We start from the raw sequence: 14908 nt of genomic DNA, 5'->3' as shown, positions 1-14908 counted from the left end.
TCATTTACTTCTTTTCTCCAATAAATAAGATTTAATGTTCAGTTCTGGTCTCCATAAGATAATGTAACATTTTGGAAGAAATATACAACCTAAGACTCCAGCACTGGAGCTCAGTATGGAAAATATCTCCACAGCCACCATGTACTTCCCTCTGGTGCTCAGATAGGCCGGGATCATGGCAATCCACACACTGCAGAACACCAGCATGCTGAAAGTGATGTATTTGGCCTCATTAAAACAGTCCGGTAATGTCCTCACCATGAAGGCCAGAACAAAACTCACAGCTGCCAGAAACCCCATGTAACCAAGAACAGAATAAAACCCAATAACTGACCCTTCATTACACTGAATGATGATCTTGTCCTGATAAGAATAGGTGTCCAGATCCTGGAAGGGAGGAGAGATAGACAACCAGATGACACAAATTATAACCTGAATAAATGAACATACAATTACTATGCTGTTAGGAAATCTGGTACCAATCCAATGTTGCCACAGACTGCCAGGTTTACTGGCCTTAAACACTACATAAACCATGATAGTTTTTGCAAGGATGCAAGAGATGGCAATTGTGAAAAGAATTCCAAATGAGGTTTGGCGTAACAAGCAGGATATATCAGAAGGACGTCCAAGAAAGAAGAACACAGAGAGGAAGCTCAGCATGATGGAGACCAGAAGGGTGAAGCTCAGGTTCCTGTTGTTGGCTTTCACAATGGCCGTGTCTTGGTGTGAAATAAAAACCAGTAATATCAGTCCAGTCATTGCACAAAAAATTGAGGAAGATGAAGCAAAAAACATTCCTATAAGGTCCTTAGAGTAAGAGAGGAAATCCTGCAGTTTCAGGACACATCGATCCTTCTTCTCGTTGGGCCATTCATCATATCTGCATTGCTGGCAGTTTTCACTGTCTGAAAGATAAAAAAGAATTGATCTTCCGTATAATTTAGAAATGTATTATTCATATCAATGAAAAAAATGGAAAGTGCGCTGATTAAGTGTTGAAAAGCTGCTACCTTAGAGTTAAATGTGAAATTGATAGGGGTAGGTGTATCAGGTGCGCTAATCAATAAGTTGATTTTTCCAATAAAATCTTTTGCAATGTGAAAACACAAGAGTGATTAAAACAAACCAACAAAGTGCTACTGATATCAAAAAAATTTAATTGAAGTGAACATCAAAATAAGCTATGAACCTATTCCAACACGATAGGTGATGGGTCGGTCTCTGGTGGGTGTTCGCTGTTCTTAGCCCAGTGGAGGGCTGCTGGACACGATCAGGTTGGGTGCCATTCTCTTTCTCCCTCTCCTGCTCCGGATCCTGCAGGCTGCCACGAAGCTCCCTGACTGAATGAGAAAGAGCACAGGCGCTTCCAGCACTCACACCAGAGACCGACCCATCACATATCGTGTTGGAAGGGAGAAGTGATTGTTGGTTTACAGCTCCAACCATTCATTGATTTGGTAAGAGGCTTACCACCTCCATTCCTCTTGGATGGTGTCAGGGGTAAATCTTTTAAACCTTTCTGGTGTTCGATCTCTGGAGCGGAATCACATATTTGTATGCCCTATATTCTCATTTTTCCGGTAAGAAGCTACGCATGTGGTGGGATATTGAATATAGTCACATGATCTTCACCTCTTCAGTTTGAAGTCTTCATCACATCATATTTGATTTGGACTATTTCTGCATATTATTTGGGACTTTATGTAGCACCATGCACATTTGAGATACACATCGGTGTTTTCACTGTTAATGCTGTGGTTCCAGTTTGTGTTTTATTAATTCCACCATAAGTTCATAGCTTATATTGATGTTCACTTCAATTCAATTTTTTTGATATCAGTAGCACATTGTTGCTTTGTGTTGTGTTTTCACATTGCAAAAGGTTTTATTGGAAACATCACCTTATTGATTAGCGCACCTGATACACCTACCCCTATTATTCATATCAGCCTTCAGAATAGAATGTTGATTGATTATGTCATGAATGATATATTTATTGTGAAAAAAATTCATGGAAAAGCTGTGTAACCCCCCCCCCCCCCCAAACTCATTTCTATTCCTTTTTTATTCTTTTTATTTTTTTAACATACATTTTTTTTTTTGAGTTTTGAAACAGAATACAGGTTATTCGGCTGTGAGCAAAGACATAGAAAAGGTTGGTCTCTTCATAGTGTAAGGGATTAGCTCGGTGGCGGGTGTGGATGACCCCTTGGGGGGTGCGTTTTCACAGGGAAACAACCGATAAGTGCTTGAAAACAACAGTTTGGTTTATTAGGTCAATTTTCTTCATACCAGTGCCAGCATCAAAAACAGCAAAATAAAATAAAAGACAAAATAAATCCTTGCCTCTGTGGGCGGCTACCTACTCACTCTGGAACCTACCTAAGAAGTCTTCCCAACCTACTGTTGGGCCGACACTGCTGATCCTACAGCAGACACTCAAATGTCCATTTGTTTTCTTTTCACATATAAACATTGTCCATTGAACATGTCCCTTTGTTTTCTTTCACACAGAAACACTTCGTCTTCTCACCTTTGAGACGTCTTCACTCGTTTTTACCCTCCTGAGCGCACACCGCTTCAGGAGGTCTTCCCCATGCTCACTCAGCTTTCAGGGGGCACACAGGACTGTCCTCTACCCACATGGCGTCAGGATGCAGCACTCAATAGATTTTCTCTGGACAAATTATAGAGGCCTTGATCTCCTCATTCTGAACAGCTGAATGGTTTTCAACTTCCTGCTGGCTCTCTCTGCAGCCAACACCCTATAGTATCAGTGAACTTTCTAAATCAGGTGGAAATGTATCTCCTTCCTGTGACTACATTCCCAGATTTACCTGACTTCCTGTCACAATAGCTAGAAAAAAAGGAGAATACAAGAGCATCTTGCGACTGGTTAGCATCTTGCGAGGGTTAGCATCTTGCGACTGGTGAGTATATTTGCAACTGGTGTGTATCGGGTGAGTATCTTGCGACTGGTGAGTATCTTTGCGACTGGTGAGTATCCTTGCGACTGGTGAGTATCGTTGCGACTGGTGAGTATCGTTGCGACTGGTGAGTATCTTGCAACTGGTGAGTATCTTTGCGTCTGTTGGATCCTTGCGACTGGTGAGTATCTTAGTGACTGGTTAGTATATTAGCGACTGGTGAGGACCCCAGGTTTACTACCAGGGGAGACAGAGGTAGTGTAGGTAAGGAAGAGCAGGTCGTTAATATATCCCCATAGAGTAGCGGGTAATAATGTCCGACAGGATTGCGGATGCCACTCAGTGCACTTCTTGCTGCATGTATGCGTTCCTTGATGAACCATTCGAGGGCGAATACTGCTGTGCAAGATGTGAGCGACTTGTTGCTCTGGTAGACCAGATCCTGGACCTACAGAACACAGTGGCAACACTGCGTGGCATCAACAACCTGGAAAGGAGCTTGGACATTACCTATCAGGCGCTGGCAGGGGCCAGCATAGAGGAGGGAGGAATAGAGGAGACACAAGCAGCAGAGGTACGCAGCTGGATGACTGTTAGGAATGTTAGGGGGAGGAGTGCCAGGGAGGCCAATCCTGAGTTGGTAGACCCTAACAAATCTGCCGAGTTGCAGGTTGAGGGGGATATCAGCTCAGGGGTGGCAGAGCTGGAGCATGCACCCTCCCCCAGCTGCCAGGGGAGGGACGGCTCCAGGAAGAAGGGGGGCTGTAACTCAGGAAAGGTTAGAAAGGTTGTGGTAGTGGGGGACTCAATTATCAAGAGGACAGAGAGGGCAATCTGTAAAAAAGATCTCGTGAACCGAACAGTTTGTCGTTTACCGGGCGCCCGAGTTCGGCACATCGCAGATCTGGCAGACAGATTGTTGTGTGGGGCTGGGGATGACCCAGCGGTCATGGTGCATGTGGGCACTAATGACAGAGTTAAAGGTAGGTGGAGGATCCTTAAGAATGATTTCAGGGACTTAGGTAATAGATTGAGGAAAAGGACCTCCAAGGTGGTTTTCTCTGAAATACTGCCTGTACCTCGAGCCACACAGGAGAGGCAGAAGGAGATTAGGGAACTTAACAAGTGGCTGAGGAATTGGTGTAGGAAGGAGGGGTTTGGGTTCCTGGAGAACTGGGCTGACTTCTCAGTCGGCTACCGGCTCTTTAGTAAGGATGGGCTGCACCTTAATGGGGACGGTACAGCTCTTTTGGGGAGAAAGATGGCCACCAAGTTGGAGGGGCTTTTAAACTAGGAGACGGGGGGGAGGGCTCAGAAGTAGAGTCAGTCAGGAGGGAGCAAAGGACAGAAGTCAGCTGTAGTGTCAGCAGCGACAGTAGGTCCACAATGTCAATTGGCAGGTCTGTGCGGGAAAATCTCAGACCAAACAGGAATAAACATAACCGCCAATTACGCTTAACTTCCGTAAAACTAAGAGGGGTATATGCTAATGCCAGGAGCCTAGCTAATAAAATGGATGAGTTGGAAATGTTAGTACATGAGGAGGACATAGACCTTGTGGGAATAACAGAGACTTGGTTCAACCCCTCACATGACTGGCTGGCCAATATCCAAGGGTATTCGGTGTACCGGAAGGACACGGTAGGAAAAAGAGGGGGAGGGGTATGTCTCTATGTCAAGAACATTATAAAGGTGATAGAAAGGAGTGACATTACGGATGGGATGAGCATGGATTTAGAATCTGTGTGGGTTGAACTCCATAGGGAAGGAGAAAAGGGGAAAGTAATTGTGGGGGTTTGCTATAGGCCACCTAACCAAGGGGAGGAGGTAGAGCTGGAATTTTTAGTACTAATGGGTAAAGTGGCAAAATTGGGATCAGTCATCATATTGGGGGACTTCAATTATCCCGACATTGACTGGGAAGAGGGGACTGCACACTCACAGAAGGCCCGTCTATTCACGGAAACCTTACAGGATAATTACATGTCACAGTTGGTGGATTCCCCTACTAGAGAAAATGCAGTCCTGGATCTATTGCTCACTAATGACCCAGACCTAATCTCGGAGGTAGGAGTCCAGGACAACCTGGGCTCTAGCGATCACAGGATGATCACATTTAGTGTAAATAACAATATAACAAGGCAAGTGGGGAACATAAGAACCCTAAACTTCAAAAGGGCAAACTTTCCAAAATTGTACTCATTGATGGAAAGGGTAAACTGGGACCAAACCCTGGGATCCCTGACCACTGAGGAAAAATGGGAATGCTTTAGGAACATATTAGGCAAAGGCATCTTGCAGTGCATTCCTATGGGAAATAAATTTAGAAGAGACAAAGCCAAACCTGGCTGGCTAAACTGTAGCGTCAAAAAACTTATTAGGGGAAAAAAATTGGCCTTCAAGAAGTATAAATCAGAGGGCACAGTATCGGCCTTCCAGCAATACAAGGAGGCAAATAAGAAAAGTAAACAAGAAATCAAGATAGCTAAAATCAACTTTGAGAGACAAATAGCAGAGGATAGTAAAAAAAACCCAAAGAAATTCTTTAAATATATCAACAGCAAAAAAACTAAGGCAGAGCATATTGCACACATAATTAACAATGATGGGAGGATGGTTACAGAGGACACTGAAAAAGCAACCGTGCTAAATGCTTTTTTCTCGTCAGTCTTTACACAGGAAACGGAGGGTTACACTGACCATGACTGTATGGTTAGTAGTAATACACAGGACTTGCCACTATGGCTAACAGAGGGGGAAATCAGGGAAAGGCTGGATAAACTTAACACAAACAAATCACCAGGACCGGATGGCGTACATCCGAGAGTACTCAAGGAACTCAGTAAAGTTATATCGAGACCACTGTTCCTGATCTTTGCTGACAGTATTAGGACAGGAGATGTACCAGGGGATTGGAAGAAAGCTAACATGATTCCAATATTCAAAAAGGGCCAGAGGCATATCCCGGGAAATTATAGGCCTGTCAGTTTGACATCAGTAGTATGTAAACTTCTGCAGGGGATGATAAGGGACTATATCGTAGAGTTTGCTAAAGACAACAACATCATCAGCAGTAATCAGCACAGGTTTACAAATGGGCGTTCTTGTCAAACCAATCTATTAACATTCTACGAGGAGGTGAGCTGTGAGCTTGATAGGGGGAGACCAGTGGATGTGGTGTACTTGGATTTCGCTAAGGCGTTTGATACAGTTCCCCACAAGCGCTTAATTTATAAAATAAGGTCTGCAGGTATCGATAGCAGGGTTTGCTCTTGGATACGGAACTGGCTTAAAAGGCGTGTCCAAAGGGTAGTAATAAACAGCGCATACTCAGACTGGTCTGAGGTGGTAAGCGGGGTCCCCCAGGGCTCAGTCCTGGGACCAACCTTGTTCAATTTATTCATAAACAGCATTGAGGTCGGGATCAGTAGTTCGATATCAGTTTTTGCAGATGACACAAAATTGGGCAGGGCAATAACTTCACAACATGAAGCAGATATCCTACAGAATGACCTGGACAAAATTACAGAGTGGGCAACGACATGGCAAATGAGGTTTAACGTGGAGAAGTGTAAGGTTTTGCACTTGGGGACTAAAAACATAAAAACACAATACACGTTAGGAGGGGAACCCTTGGGGGAATCAAAAATGGAGAAGGATCTGGGAGTCTTGGTTGATGATAGATTAGGAAGCAGCATGCAATGTCAAGCGGCAGCTGCCAAAGCCAGCAGAACATTAGCATGCATAAAGAAAGGGATGCATTCCAGAGATAAGACTATAATCCTTCCACTTTATAAAACTCTGGTCCGACCGCATCTGGAGTATTCCGTCCAGTTCTGGTCGCCAGTCCTCAGGAGGGATGTGTTGGAGCTGGAGAGAGTCCAGAGAAGGGCAACTAAACTAATTAGGGGATTGGAGGACCTTGACTATGAAGAGCGTCTACAATCGCTCGGTTTATTCTCCCTGGAGAAGAGACGTCTAAGGGGGGACATGATAGCAATTTATAAATATCTTAATGGGGATCCCAGCTTAGAAAAAAAGCTGTTCATTCGTAGGGATTGCATGAGGACTCGAGGGCATACAATGCGATTAGAGGAGAAGCGTTTTAACCTCAGGCAACGCGGGGGGTTCATTACTGTTAGGGCAACAAGATTGTGGAATTCTCTACCACAAGAGGTGGTTTCTGCGGGTAGTATGGTGGCTTTCAAAAGACTCTTAGACTTACATCTCAAGGATCAGAACATTCAGGGGTATGTGAGATGATTACAGCCACACACACCTACACAGGTTGAACTAGATGGACTATTGTCTTTATTCAACCTCACCTACTATGTAACTATGTAACTATGTAACTTATTGGTAAATCATATTCAGAGTTGGTGCACAATCAAACTAAATGTCACATACTGCTTACAGCAGCCTTTTTCAACCGGGGTGCCATGGCACACTGGGGTGCCTTCTAGACTCTTCAGGGGTGCCTTGGCAAAATGCCTAAAAATTGCCCAAAAATTGTCAACAAACCAGAGGGTGGATCAAGTCTGCCTTTTTTGTTACACAAAGCCACAGTGTTTTAATGTGTAGCGTTACAAGTTTGGGAACAACTGATGATGGCCTAGGTTGATCCGTAGGGCGCTCGGCGCCTGAGAACAGGTGGGTGCCTTACTTTGTCAACACTGGGGTCACATTAGCTGATTGAGGGAGAGAAACTGGGGCAGAAGAGAAAAGCTGGAATGCTAGCCAGTACCAATGTGCAAAGGTACATTGCATTTTCAAGAATACATCATCTCTAATGTTGGATGTCCTATGTGTGTGCATGCTGCTGCAATATGTAAAACTACTTATTTAAGTTTTTACATTTTAAAATGGGGTGCCTCGAGATTGTGCAAAATGTTAAGGGTGCCTTGACAGAAAAAAGGTTGAGAAACCCTGGCTTACAGTAACACACATGCCAGTAATACAATTTAGAGCCACCACCGACTAGTACACATCATGAACAGTTAAAAAAGACAGAGGATCTCAGACAGACTGCCCTCCATTTCTAATGATCCTCGTGAGCATCTTTGGGCACACTTGGGGGTGGGACTGCACATGAATCCCCAGTTTTTGGGCCATTGGTGAATAGACAGATTTGTAAGGTGCCTCCATAAGTTAAACCCTCCTTTTGAAGAGTGGATGCTTCCTTCCACATTAAGGCACATTTTGCTGGGTGATTTAATCCTCACGCATTGAGGGAGACAACAGTAAAACCTATGTGGAAGAGCCAGGAAGTCGATTGAGAGTAGTCTTAGCTCTAGGCTCAGTAGTGGGTTTGACTTGGTGCAGGAGGCATGGGTATGATTTCAGTAGGGGTGTGAAAGAAGGAACTCGATGTCGCAGAGAATTTGTGTTGAGATCCTGAGAACAGAGTGCATCTTTCAGTGCAATGGGAATATAATGAGCGTAAATATAAGGTAGACTTGGTTGTCTGAACTTCTATCAAGCAGGAAAATCCAACTGTGACAACTAAACTGGGTAAGAACATATAATAAACTGCAAAAATAAAAAAAGGGTTCTAGGAAGAACCGTGTGCAGGCATACTGCTGAACTTGTGGGATAATAATGCTGTTTTGGGGGATAGTAGGACAGGGATAACAACCCCCCAGCTGGGAAGCTATAGATTTGAGGGCCCCTGGCCCAACTTCCAAGCAGCACAAGCCCGCTTTCCAATGATGTGACGGTTGAGGTTTCACCATTACGTGTCATAACTGAGGTGCAAGGGTAACGCCAGTTGTGGGTAATGTTGTGGTTTCTTAGTGCCTTGGTGACTGTTGCAAGGTTCTTACGTCTTAGCTGGGTGAATTGACATAAATCAGGGAGCAGCTGCAGTCTGGGGAACTTCTCCGGGAGATTTTCGTGGGACAGATTGGGGCAGGTGAGCTGGTTTCAGGATTCTGTGGATCCTATCAATAATGATGTCCTCTTGCATTAAGGAAGAGGCCACATGCTTGAAGAGATCTTGAATGTAGTGGTCCAGCTAGGCTTGTTGGATTGATTTCAGAATCCCTCAGATTTTATTATTGTTTCCTTTGTTATCCTTTGCTTCGAGCAACTAAATATCATCTGTGAGCATCAACAAGAGAAATAAAGGAGGGAGCATACTCTCCCATTTTATCTTTCACTTGATTCACCCTTTCACTCACTTTTTGGATTTCCCCTTTACGGTTGTGGATACAGGATAGCAGGTCGGTCTGAAGGGATGCTCTAAGTGACAGTAGCATATTCTTCAGCATGGTGTCAGACACTGCCTGGTCTGAGGTGGGGAAGAAAGCTATGGGGTCCAGGCAGTCAGGAGGAGAATAGGAGTCATCTTGGGACATGCCTACCTCCATGCCAGTAGAGAAGAGGGTGTCATCCTCTGCCTCCATGCAGGGGTGGGATTTGGCTGGCTGCGGATAGATGGTGTGGAGGCTCCAGAGCCCAAGGATGGATATGGATTTTGTTGCTCCATCATTGTAGCCCTAGGATGAGGTGAGAGGAGCATGGGATACCCCAAAACTGAGGAACTGAACACTTTGAGAACTCCTTAACTATCTTACTGAACGGTAGAAAAATGTTCCACGGAATCTCTATGCTCTATGACTTCTCCCAGGGACCAAAAGCTACACACAGTCACTGACATTCCAGCACTTGGATCTTCTACTCATGCAGCCACAGGATCATTGGTTTCCTGCTACCGATATCCACCAGGCTTTGTCATTGAGGGGGATGCAGGCTCACACCACCATAGGACAGCTGGACACTTTTCCCCCAATTTCCTTCTGGTTCTCTCAAGTGAGCTTCTCCAGATCCAAGCTGATTCCAAGGCTAAGCTTGCAAATAGGCTCACTAGCTAAGGCTTAGCTAACAACCTAATGTCTTCTTAGAGGCACCTCTAGCACTCCTACCCCAGAGGCAGATCCCCCCACACAGGGGTCTCCTTCAGCAGGACAGGACCCAGGAATTCTCTTTCCCTGCCTCAGGCCTCAGACTATTTATGGGCTCTCCGTCCACCCACTGGGCACACCTCTCAAGGATTGGCTAGGGTTCCATAAATATTCAGACTTTTCACTCTGTTCTTCCTCCCACTATAATTCTAGAATCCTCTAGAATGGAGGGGGAAGCAATCAAAGAAGCAGCCTGTGAAAAACTTAGCTGTCTAAACAACCAACCCCTGGTCCACTGATTACAGAAGTGCTTTAAGAGGGTACTACAACTGTCTACATTTCTTGTTAAATTTTTGCTTTATAATTTTCAAAATAAACACATAAATAAATCATTTAACAAACAAATCTATCTGCAGTCCAAATCTGTTCATATTCTGTGTGGCTTGTAAGAAAACCTGTCGGGAGAATATATTTGTCTTTTTGCAGGCTTTGTTATCTATTCTCTGGTTCAGAAAGGATCCTGATTTAGATGTACATCATTTAGATTCAAATACAATATTTAGAAAGAAAGAATCATTAGTAACAAATTATGTTTTTTTTCCAAATTCACTCAATTTCAAAATTGGATTTTAGATCAAAATATGACTTTATAAGGATAATTTATTCATAAATAGAAAAATGAAACTTAACGCAGCTTTTTTCATGCCGTCACGTTGTCATGTCGAACATATGGCGCTTTTCCACTGCATGGAACCGTACCGGTTCGGCACGCTTTTGTGCTTTTCCACTGCTGGTACCGCATGGTATAGGGTCGGAACGGTTCGGTACGGTACGGTATAGGTTTGCTTTTCCACTGCATGGAACCGAACGGTACGGTACGGTACGGCCCTGAAAAACAGTACCTACTCGATTGTGGTTCCAACAGGTACCAAACTGGTACCATATCCCACAATCCTTTGCATGCAGTCACTACTAGCCACTGATTGGTCAGAGAATCCCACCCACCCCGTTGTTATCCCACCCACTTAACTTTAGCACTGCTTTAGTGGAAAAGCAAACCTATACCGTACCGTACCGAACCGTTCCGACACTATACCATGCGGTACCAGCAGTGGAAAAGCAAACCGGGCCAAGCAGGGCCGAGTAGAGCCGAGCCGGTACGAGCCGGTACTTACAGTGGAAAAGTGCCAATAGACAACATGTTTCCTATTTGACAAACTTTCTCCAGACACAGCTGCCCTTAATTTATCCATTGGTAATTATGCTTAATCATGGAGACTTTTAAAAATGTGAGTTAGGGCCACACTTTGCGGAGGGGCATTGCTGAGGCAGTGCAGTTTCCACATATTCTGCAAATGTGCAACTAAAACGTAAATTGTTCAACAGTTTGAATTTTTTTTTTTTTTTAGCTGGCTAGCTGGCAAGTGTGCTGCAAAAACTTTGTTTGTTATGTTCCTTAATAAATATCTATTAAATCATTATAGACATGTTGGCAGGTAGAGGTCCCCTAAGGGTTATTTATCTTGCTGGTGGGGGTGTCCCTATATAGGGAGAGTGGAGCCTGCTTTTGAGGTCTTAGATGTGAACCAGAGAGTGTTGAAGGCTGCCTGTGGTGTTCACGCTCTTCCTTCAGGGGAAGGGCTTCCAGAGGATCTCCTCCACTATCTCAACCATTTCTATTAACCACTTAAGCCCCGGAAGATTTTACCCCCTTCCTGACCAGGCCCTATTTTGCGATTCGGCACTGCGTGACTTTAACGGACAATTGCGCGGTCGTGCGACGCTGTACCTAAGCGAATTTGACGTCCTTTTTTCCCACAAACAGAGCTTTCTTTTGGTGGTATTTGATCACCTGTTTATCATGCGCTATAAACAAAAAAAGAGTGACAATTTTGAAAAAATAGCAATATTTTTCACATTTTTTTATATGAAATTCCCCCCCCAAAACAATGTGAAAATCAAAATTTTTTAACATTTTGGCCAATTTGTTTTCTGCTACATATGTTTGGTAAAAAAATCGCAATAAGCGTATTTTGATTGGTTTGCACAAAGGTTATTGCGTTTACTAACTAAGGAAAAGATTTTTTTTTTTTTAACGAGTAATGGCGGCGACCTGCAATTTTTTTTGCGGGACTGCGACATTGTGGCGGACAGATCGGATCCTTGACTGACATTTTTGACACTTTTGGGGGTACCAGTGACATTACTACAGTAATCAGTGATATACATATGCACTGTTACTGTAAAAATGACACTGGCAGGGAAGGGGTTAACTTTATTAGAGATGCAGTGTCTAAGTGTGTCCCTAGGGGCGTGCTTCTTACTGTGCAGGGATGTGGCTTTTCATGTAACAGCAGAGATCTACGATCCTACATAGCAGGACCTTATGATCTCTGCTGTTACACAAGGAAGAATGACAGGCGGCTTTGTTTACATTAGCCGCCTGCCTTTTTCCCTCTGTAACTGACGATCGCGAGTGACCGGCGGACATCGGGTCCGCCGGTCACTCGCGCGGAGGTGTCAGTGAACGAGCGGGGGCGGGAGCGCGCCTCTGGCTGCGCGCGCTCGCCCCCTATTGGCTCACAGGCGAGTGACGTACCCATACGTCACTTTCGCCGCAGTATATGTACTTGCGGCGGTCAGCAAGCGGTTAAGGTAGGCCATAGACCGTGCAAATTTCTATCCTGTAACCACCGGTTGCAGGAGATAAATTTGCACTATTCCTCCGTCAACACAGGCATTGCTGACAGGGGAATCCCTCCTGCTGAGATATTGTATTCTCCCGGCAGAGGTGGGAGGGGGAAGCCACCCCCGCTGGGAGAAGGCAGTGATTTTTGCTAGTGACTATAGCAGCCACTAGCGATAATCACAAGTAAATTCAGCAGGCTGGTTGTACCCAAGTTGATTGATCAACTTGGTGCATTTAGCCTGCCCATACACAGTTTGAATCTTGGCCGGTTTTTGCTGAACTGGCCAAGATTCTGACCGTCTATGGCCAGCCTAATCCCGAGGAAGAGGAATGGAGGAAAGAACTGTTACTGAGAGAACCTGGGACAGAATCCTGCAGAGAGATAGAGGTTGATGTTGCCCCTTGTCATCTCTTCTGGTCAGAAGTAGTTCGCACTATGCAAGGAACACATAAGAGGACTTAACTATGCTAGCAGGAAGACTAAAGTTACCTGGTGCTATTCATCCCTTAAGCACTTCTGACCTTAAGCCATTATTTTTAGAATACTAAAGCCAACATTTGGAATGTTTTGTTCTACATTCTGACTTTACTTTGCCAGTTAAAGAGTTTCATTCCAGCAAGAAGCATCAGTGTAATATTCTAATGGAGTGAAGTGTCTAATACAGCCAATACCTGAGCAGTGAAATGAGAGGTGTATTTTACTGGTGCAAACCTGCCTGTCTGTGTTCTTGGAATCTTACTTATAGATTAGGTATATGGGTATTCCCAGTAAAAAAGAAGGTTGAGTGCATGAAGGCCAGGAAGATGGGAAGAAGAGGTCTCAGACCAACATCAATGCACATTATAGAATTGGTTTGGGCTGAACAACCTGTGACAGCCTGCAACCTGTATGTAGGGGCAGAACCTGGCTGTATGTGAAGGCCATATGAAAGCGATCTGGGTGCCTCCCTACAGACGTATATGGAAGAAACAACATCTGTGCATGAATGTCCATATACCGCTGACATTGGATATCTCCCCCTCGGAGCACTGGACACAGTCATAGCAGCAGGAGTGGATTCCAGACCTTGGGACTTTCCTGGTTCCTGGCAAACAGTTCTCCGAACACTGAGACTTCGGGATCTGCAAATGAGGAAATTGTCTACAGGTATTCACAAGATATGCTTACTTTTCTCTATGTTAATAGATAAACATTGTCTCAAACAATGTTTACAGACCTAAAATAGCAATAACAATGACCTACATGCTTTGTATCAACAGGAATTGACATACAGTATGTAACCTAGAATTATATGCATTTGTTGTCCTGCTTATTAGCCCAGAAAATGGCCATTCTTAATTTGGCAGATTTGCACTCCGTTAATTTCAGTATGGTTTGGCAACTGAACAACGCTCCAGCTGAACCAATGTCACTTCTTTACTTGAATGTGAGTGTGAGGACTAGTATGTGGGCCGTACCACTCAGAAATTGAAAATAAACGCATAAGAGAACATAATAACACTATAAACAGGGTTTCAAAATACACAGTGTCTCTAACCATTTCCGAGTGATGCACAATAGGGACCCAAGAGGCCTAACATGTTATGGTATAGACTGGATCGAACATCACTGGAGAGGGTCAAATTTGAAACAGGCCATTTCAAAAAAATAAATGAGGTGGATATTTGAGATGAGTACTTTGAACCCCAGAGGGCTAAATATAGATCTGGATCTAAACTGTTTCACATCTAATTAATAATAACATCAGCTTTATATTGTGTATTTATACATGGATCCAGGGAGCCAGGGGATTACCTGTTTCCTTAATAACCATCAAATGAAGTAAACAATTTATTTAAATAAAATAGACCCCATGTGATTATATAGTAGATGGAGGATTGTGACACTAGGTGGCCAAAAGAGAGAACACTAATCATTTTAATTAACAAGATGGCCTTGAATCATGTACAGTGGCTCGCCTCTCTGACTCCCCCAATCTGAGCAGGCTGTTTATTCAATAATAGAATACATCGCTCGCTGTGATTGGCTCAGTGCAGTATACAGTATGTAGCCGAAGTTATGGTACATACCGGTACAGTATTCCCGCACATCCAGCCAGTGCTTTGAGAGATTACACCTTGGAGATTAAAAGGTACATTTGTGTATTTACCCTGCTTGGAGATTTACCACTTTACCCCCAGCCACTGTGCTGCTACTGCGGCACAGTGGCTTGTTCCCGTCCAGCGACGTAGACCTACGTCGCTGGACTCCTCCCCCTGTAGGCGGCGATCACGCGCCACCGGAGGCGCGCTCCCCCTGTTTTCAGTCACAGCGGGAGTCGGGCCAGGGGAGGAGCAGCGGCGATCGGCTCCGCTCTTCCCCGATTGTCGGGGAATCGAGTGAGGAG

At 44.4% G+C, this 14908-nt stretch overlaps 1 protein-coding gene across 1 annotated transcript; it reads right to left on the bottom strand.

Annotated features, from left to right (window-relative positions):
• LOC309550303 (vomeronasal type-2 receptor 26-like) lies at window positions 1-14062 on the bottom strand (the record flags this gene model as incomplete). Its single annotated transcript, XM_082250705.1, has 3 exons — window positions 1-908; window positions 13520-13643; window positions 13943-14062. 3 exons carry the CDS (start codon window positions 14060-14062, stop codon window positions 1-3), a joined length of 1152 nt encoding a protein of 383 aa, XP_082106831.1.
• Between the last annotated feature and the right edge of the window lie 846 nt (window positions 14063-14908).

Source organism: Pelophylax lessonae (assembly GCF_965119305.1).
Source record: "Pelophylax lessonae genome assembly, chromosome: 3".
NCBI lineage: Eukaryota > Metazoa > Chordata > Amphibia > Anura > Ranidae > Pelophylax > Pelophylax lessonae.
This window is presented reverse-complemented; position numbering and strand designations above follow the sequence as displayed.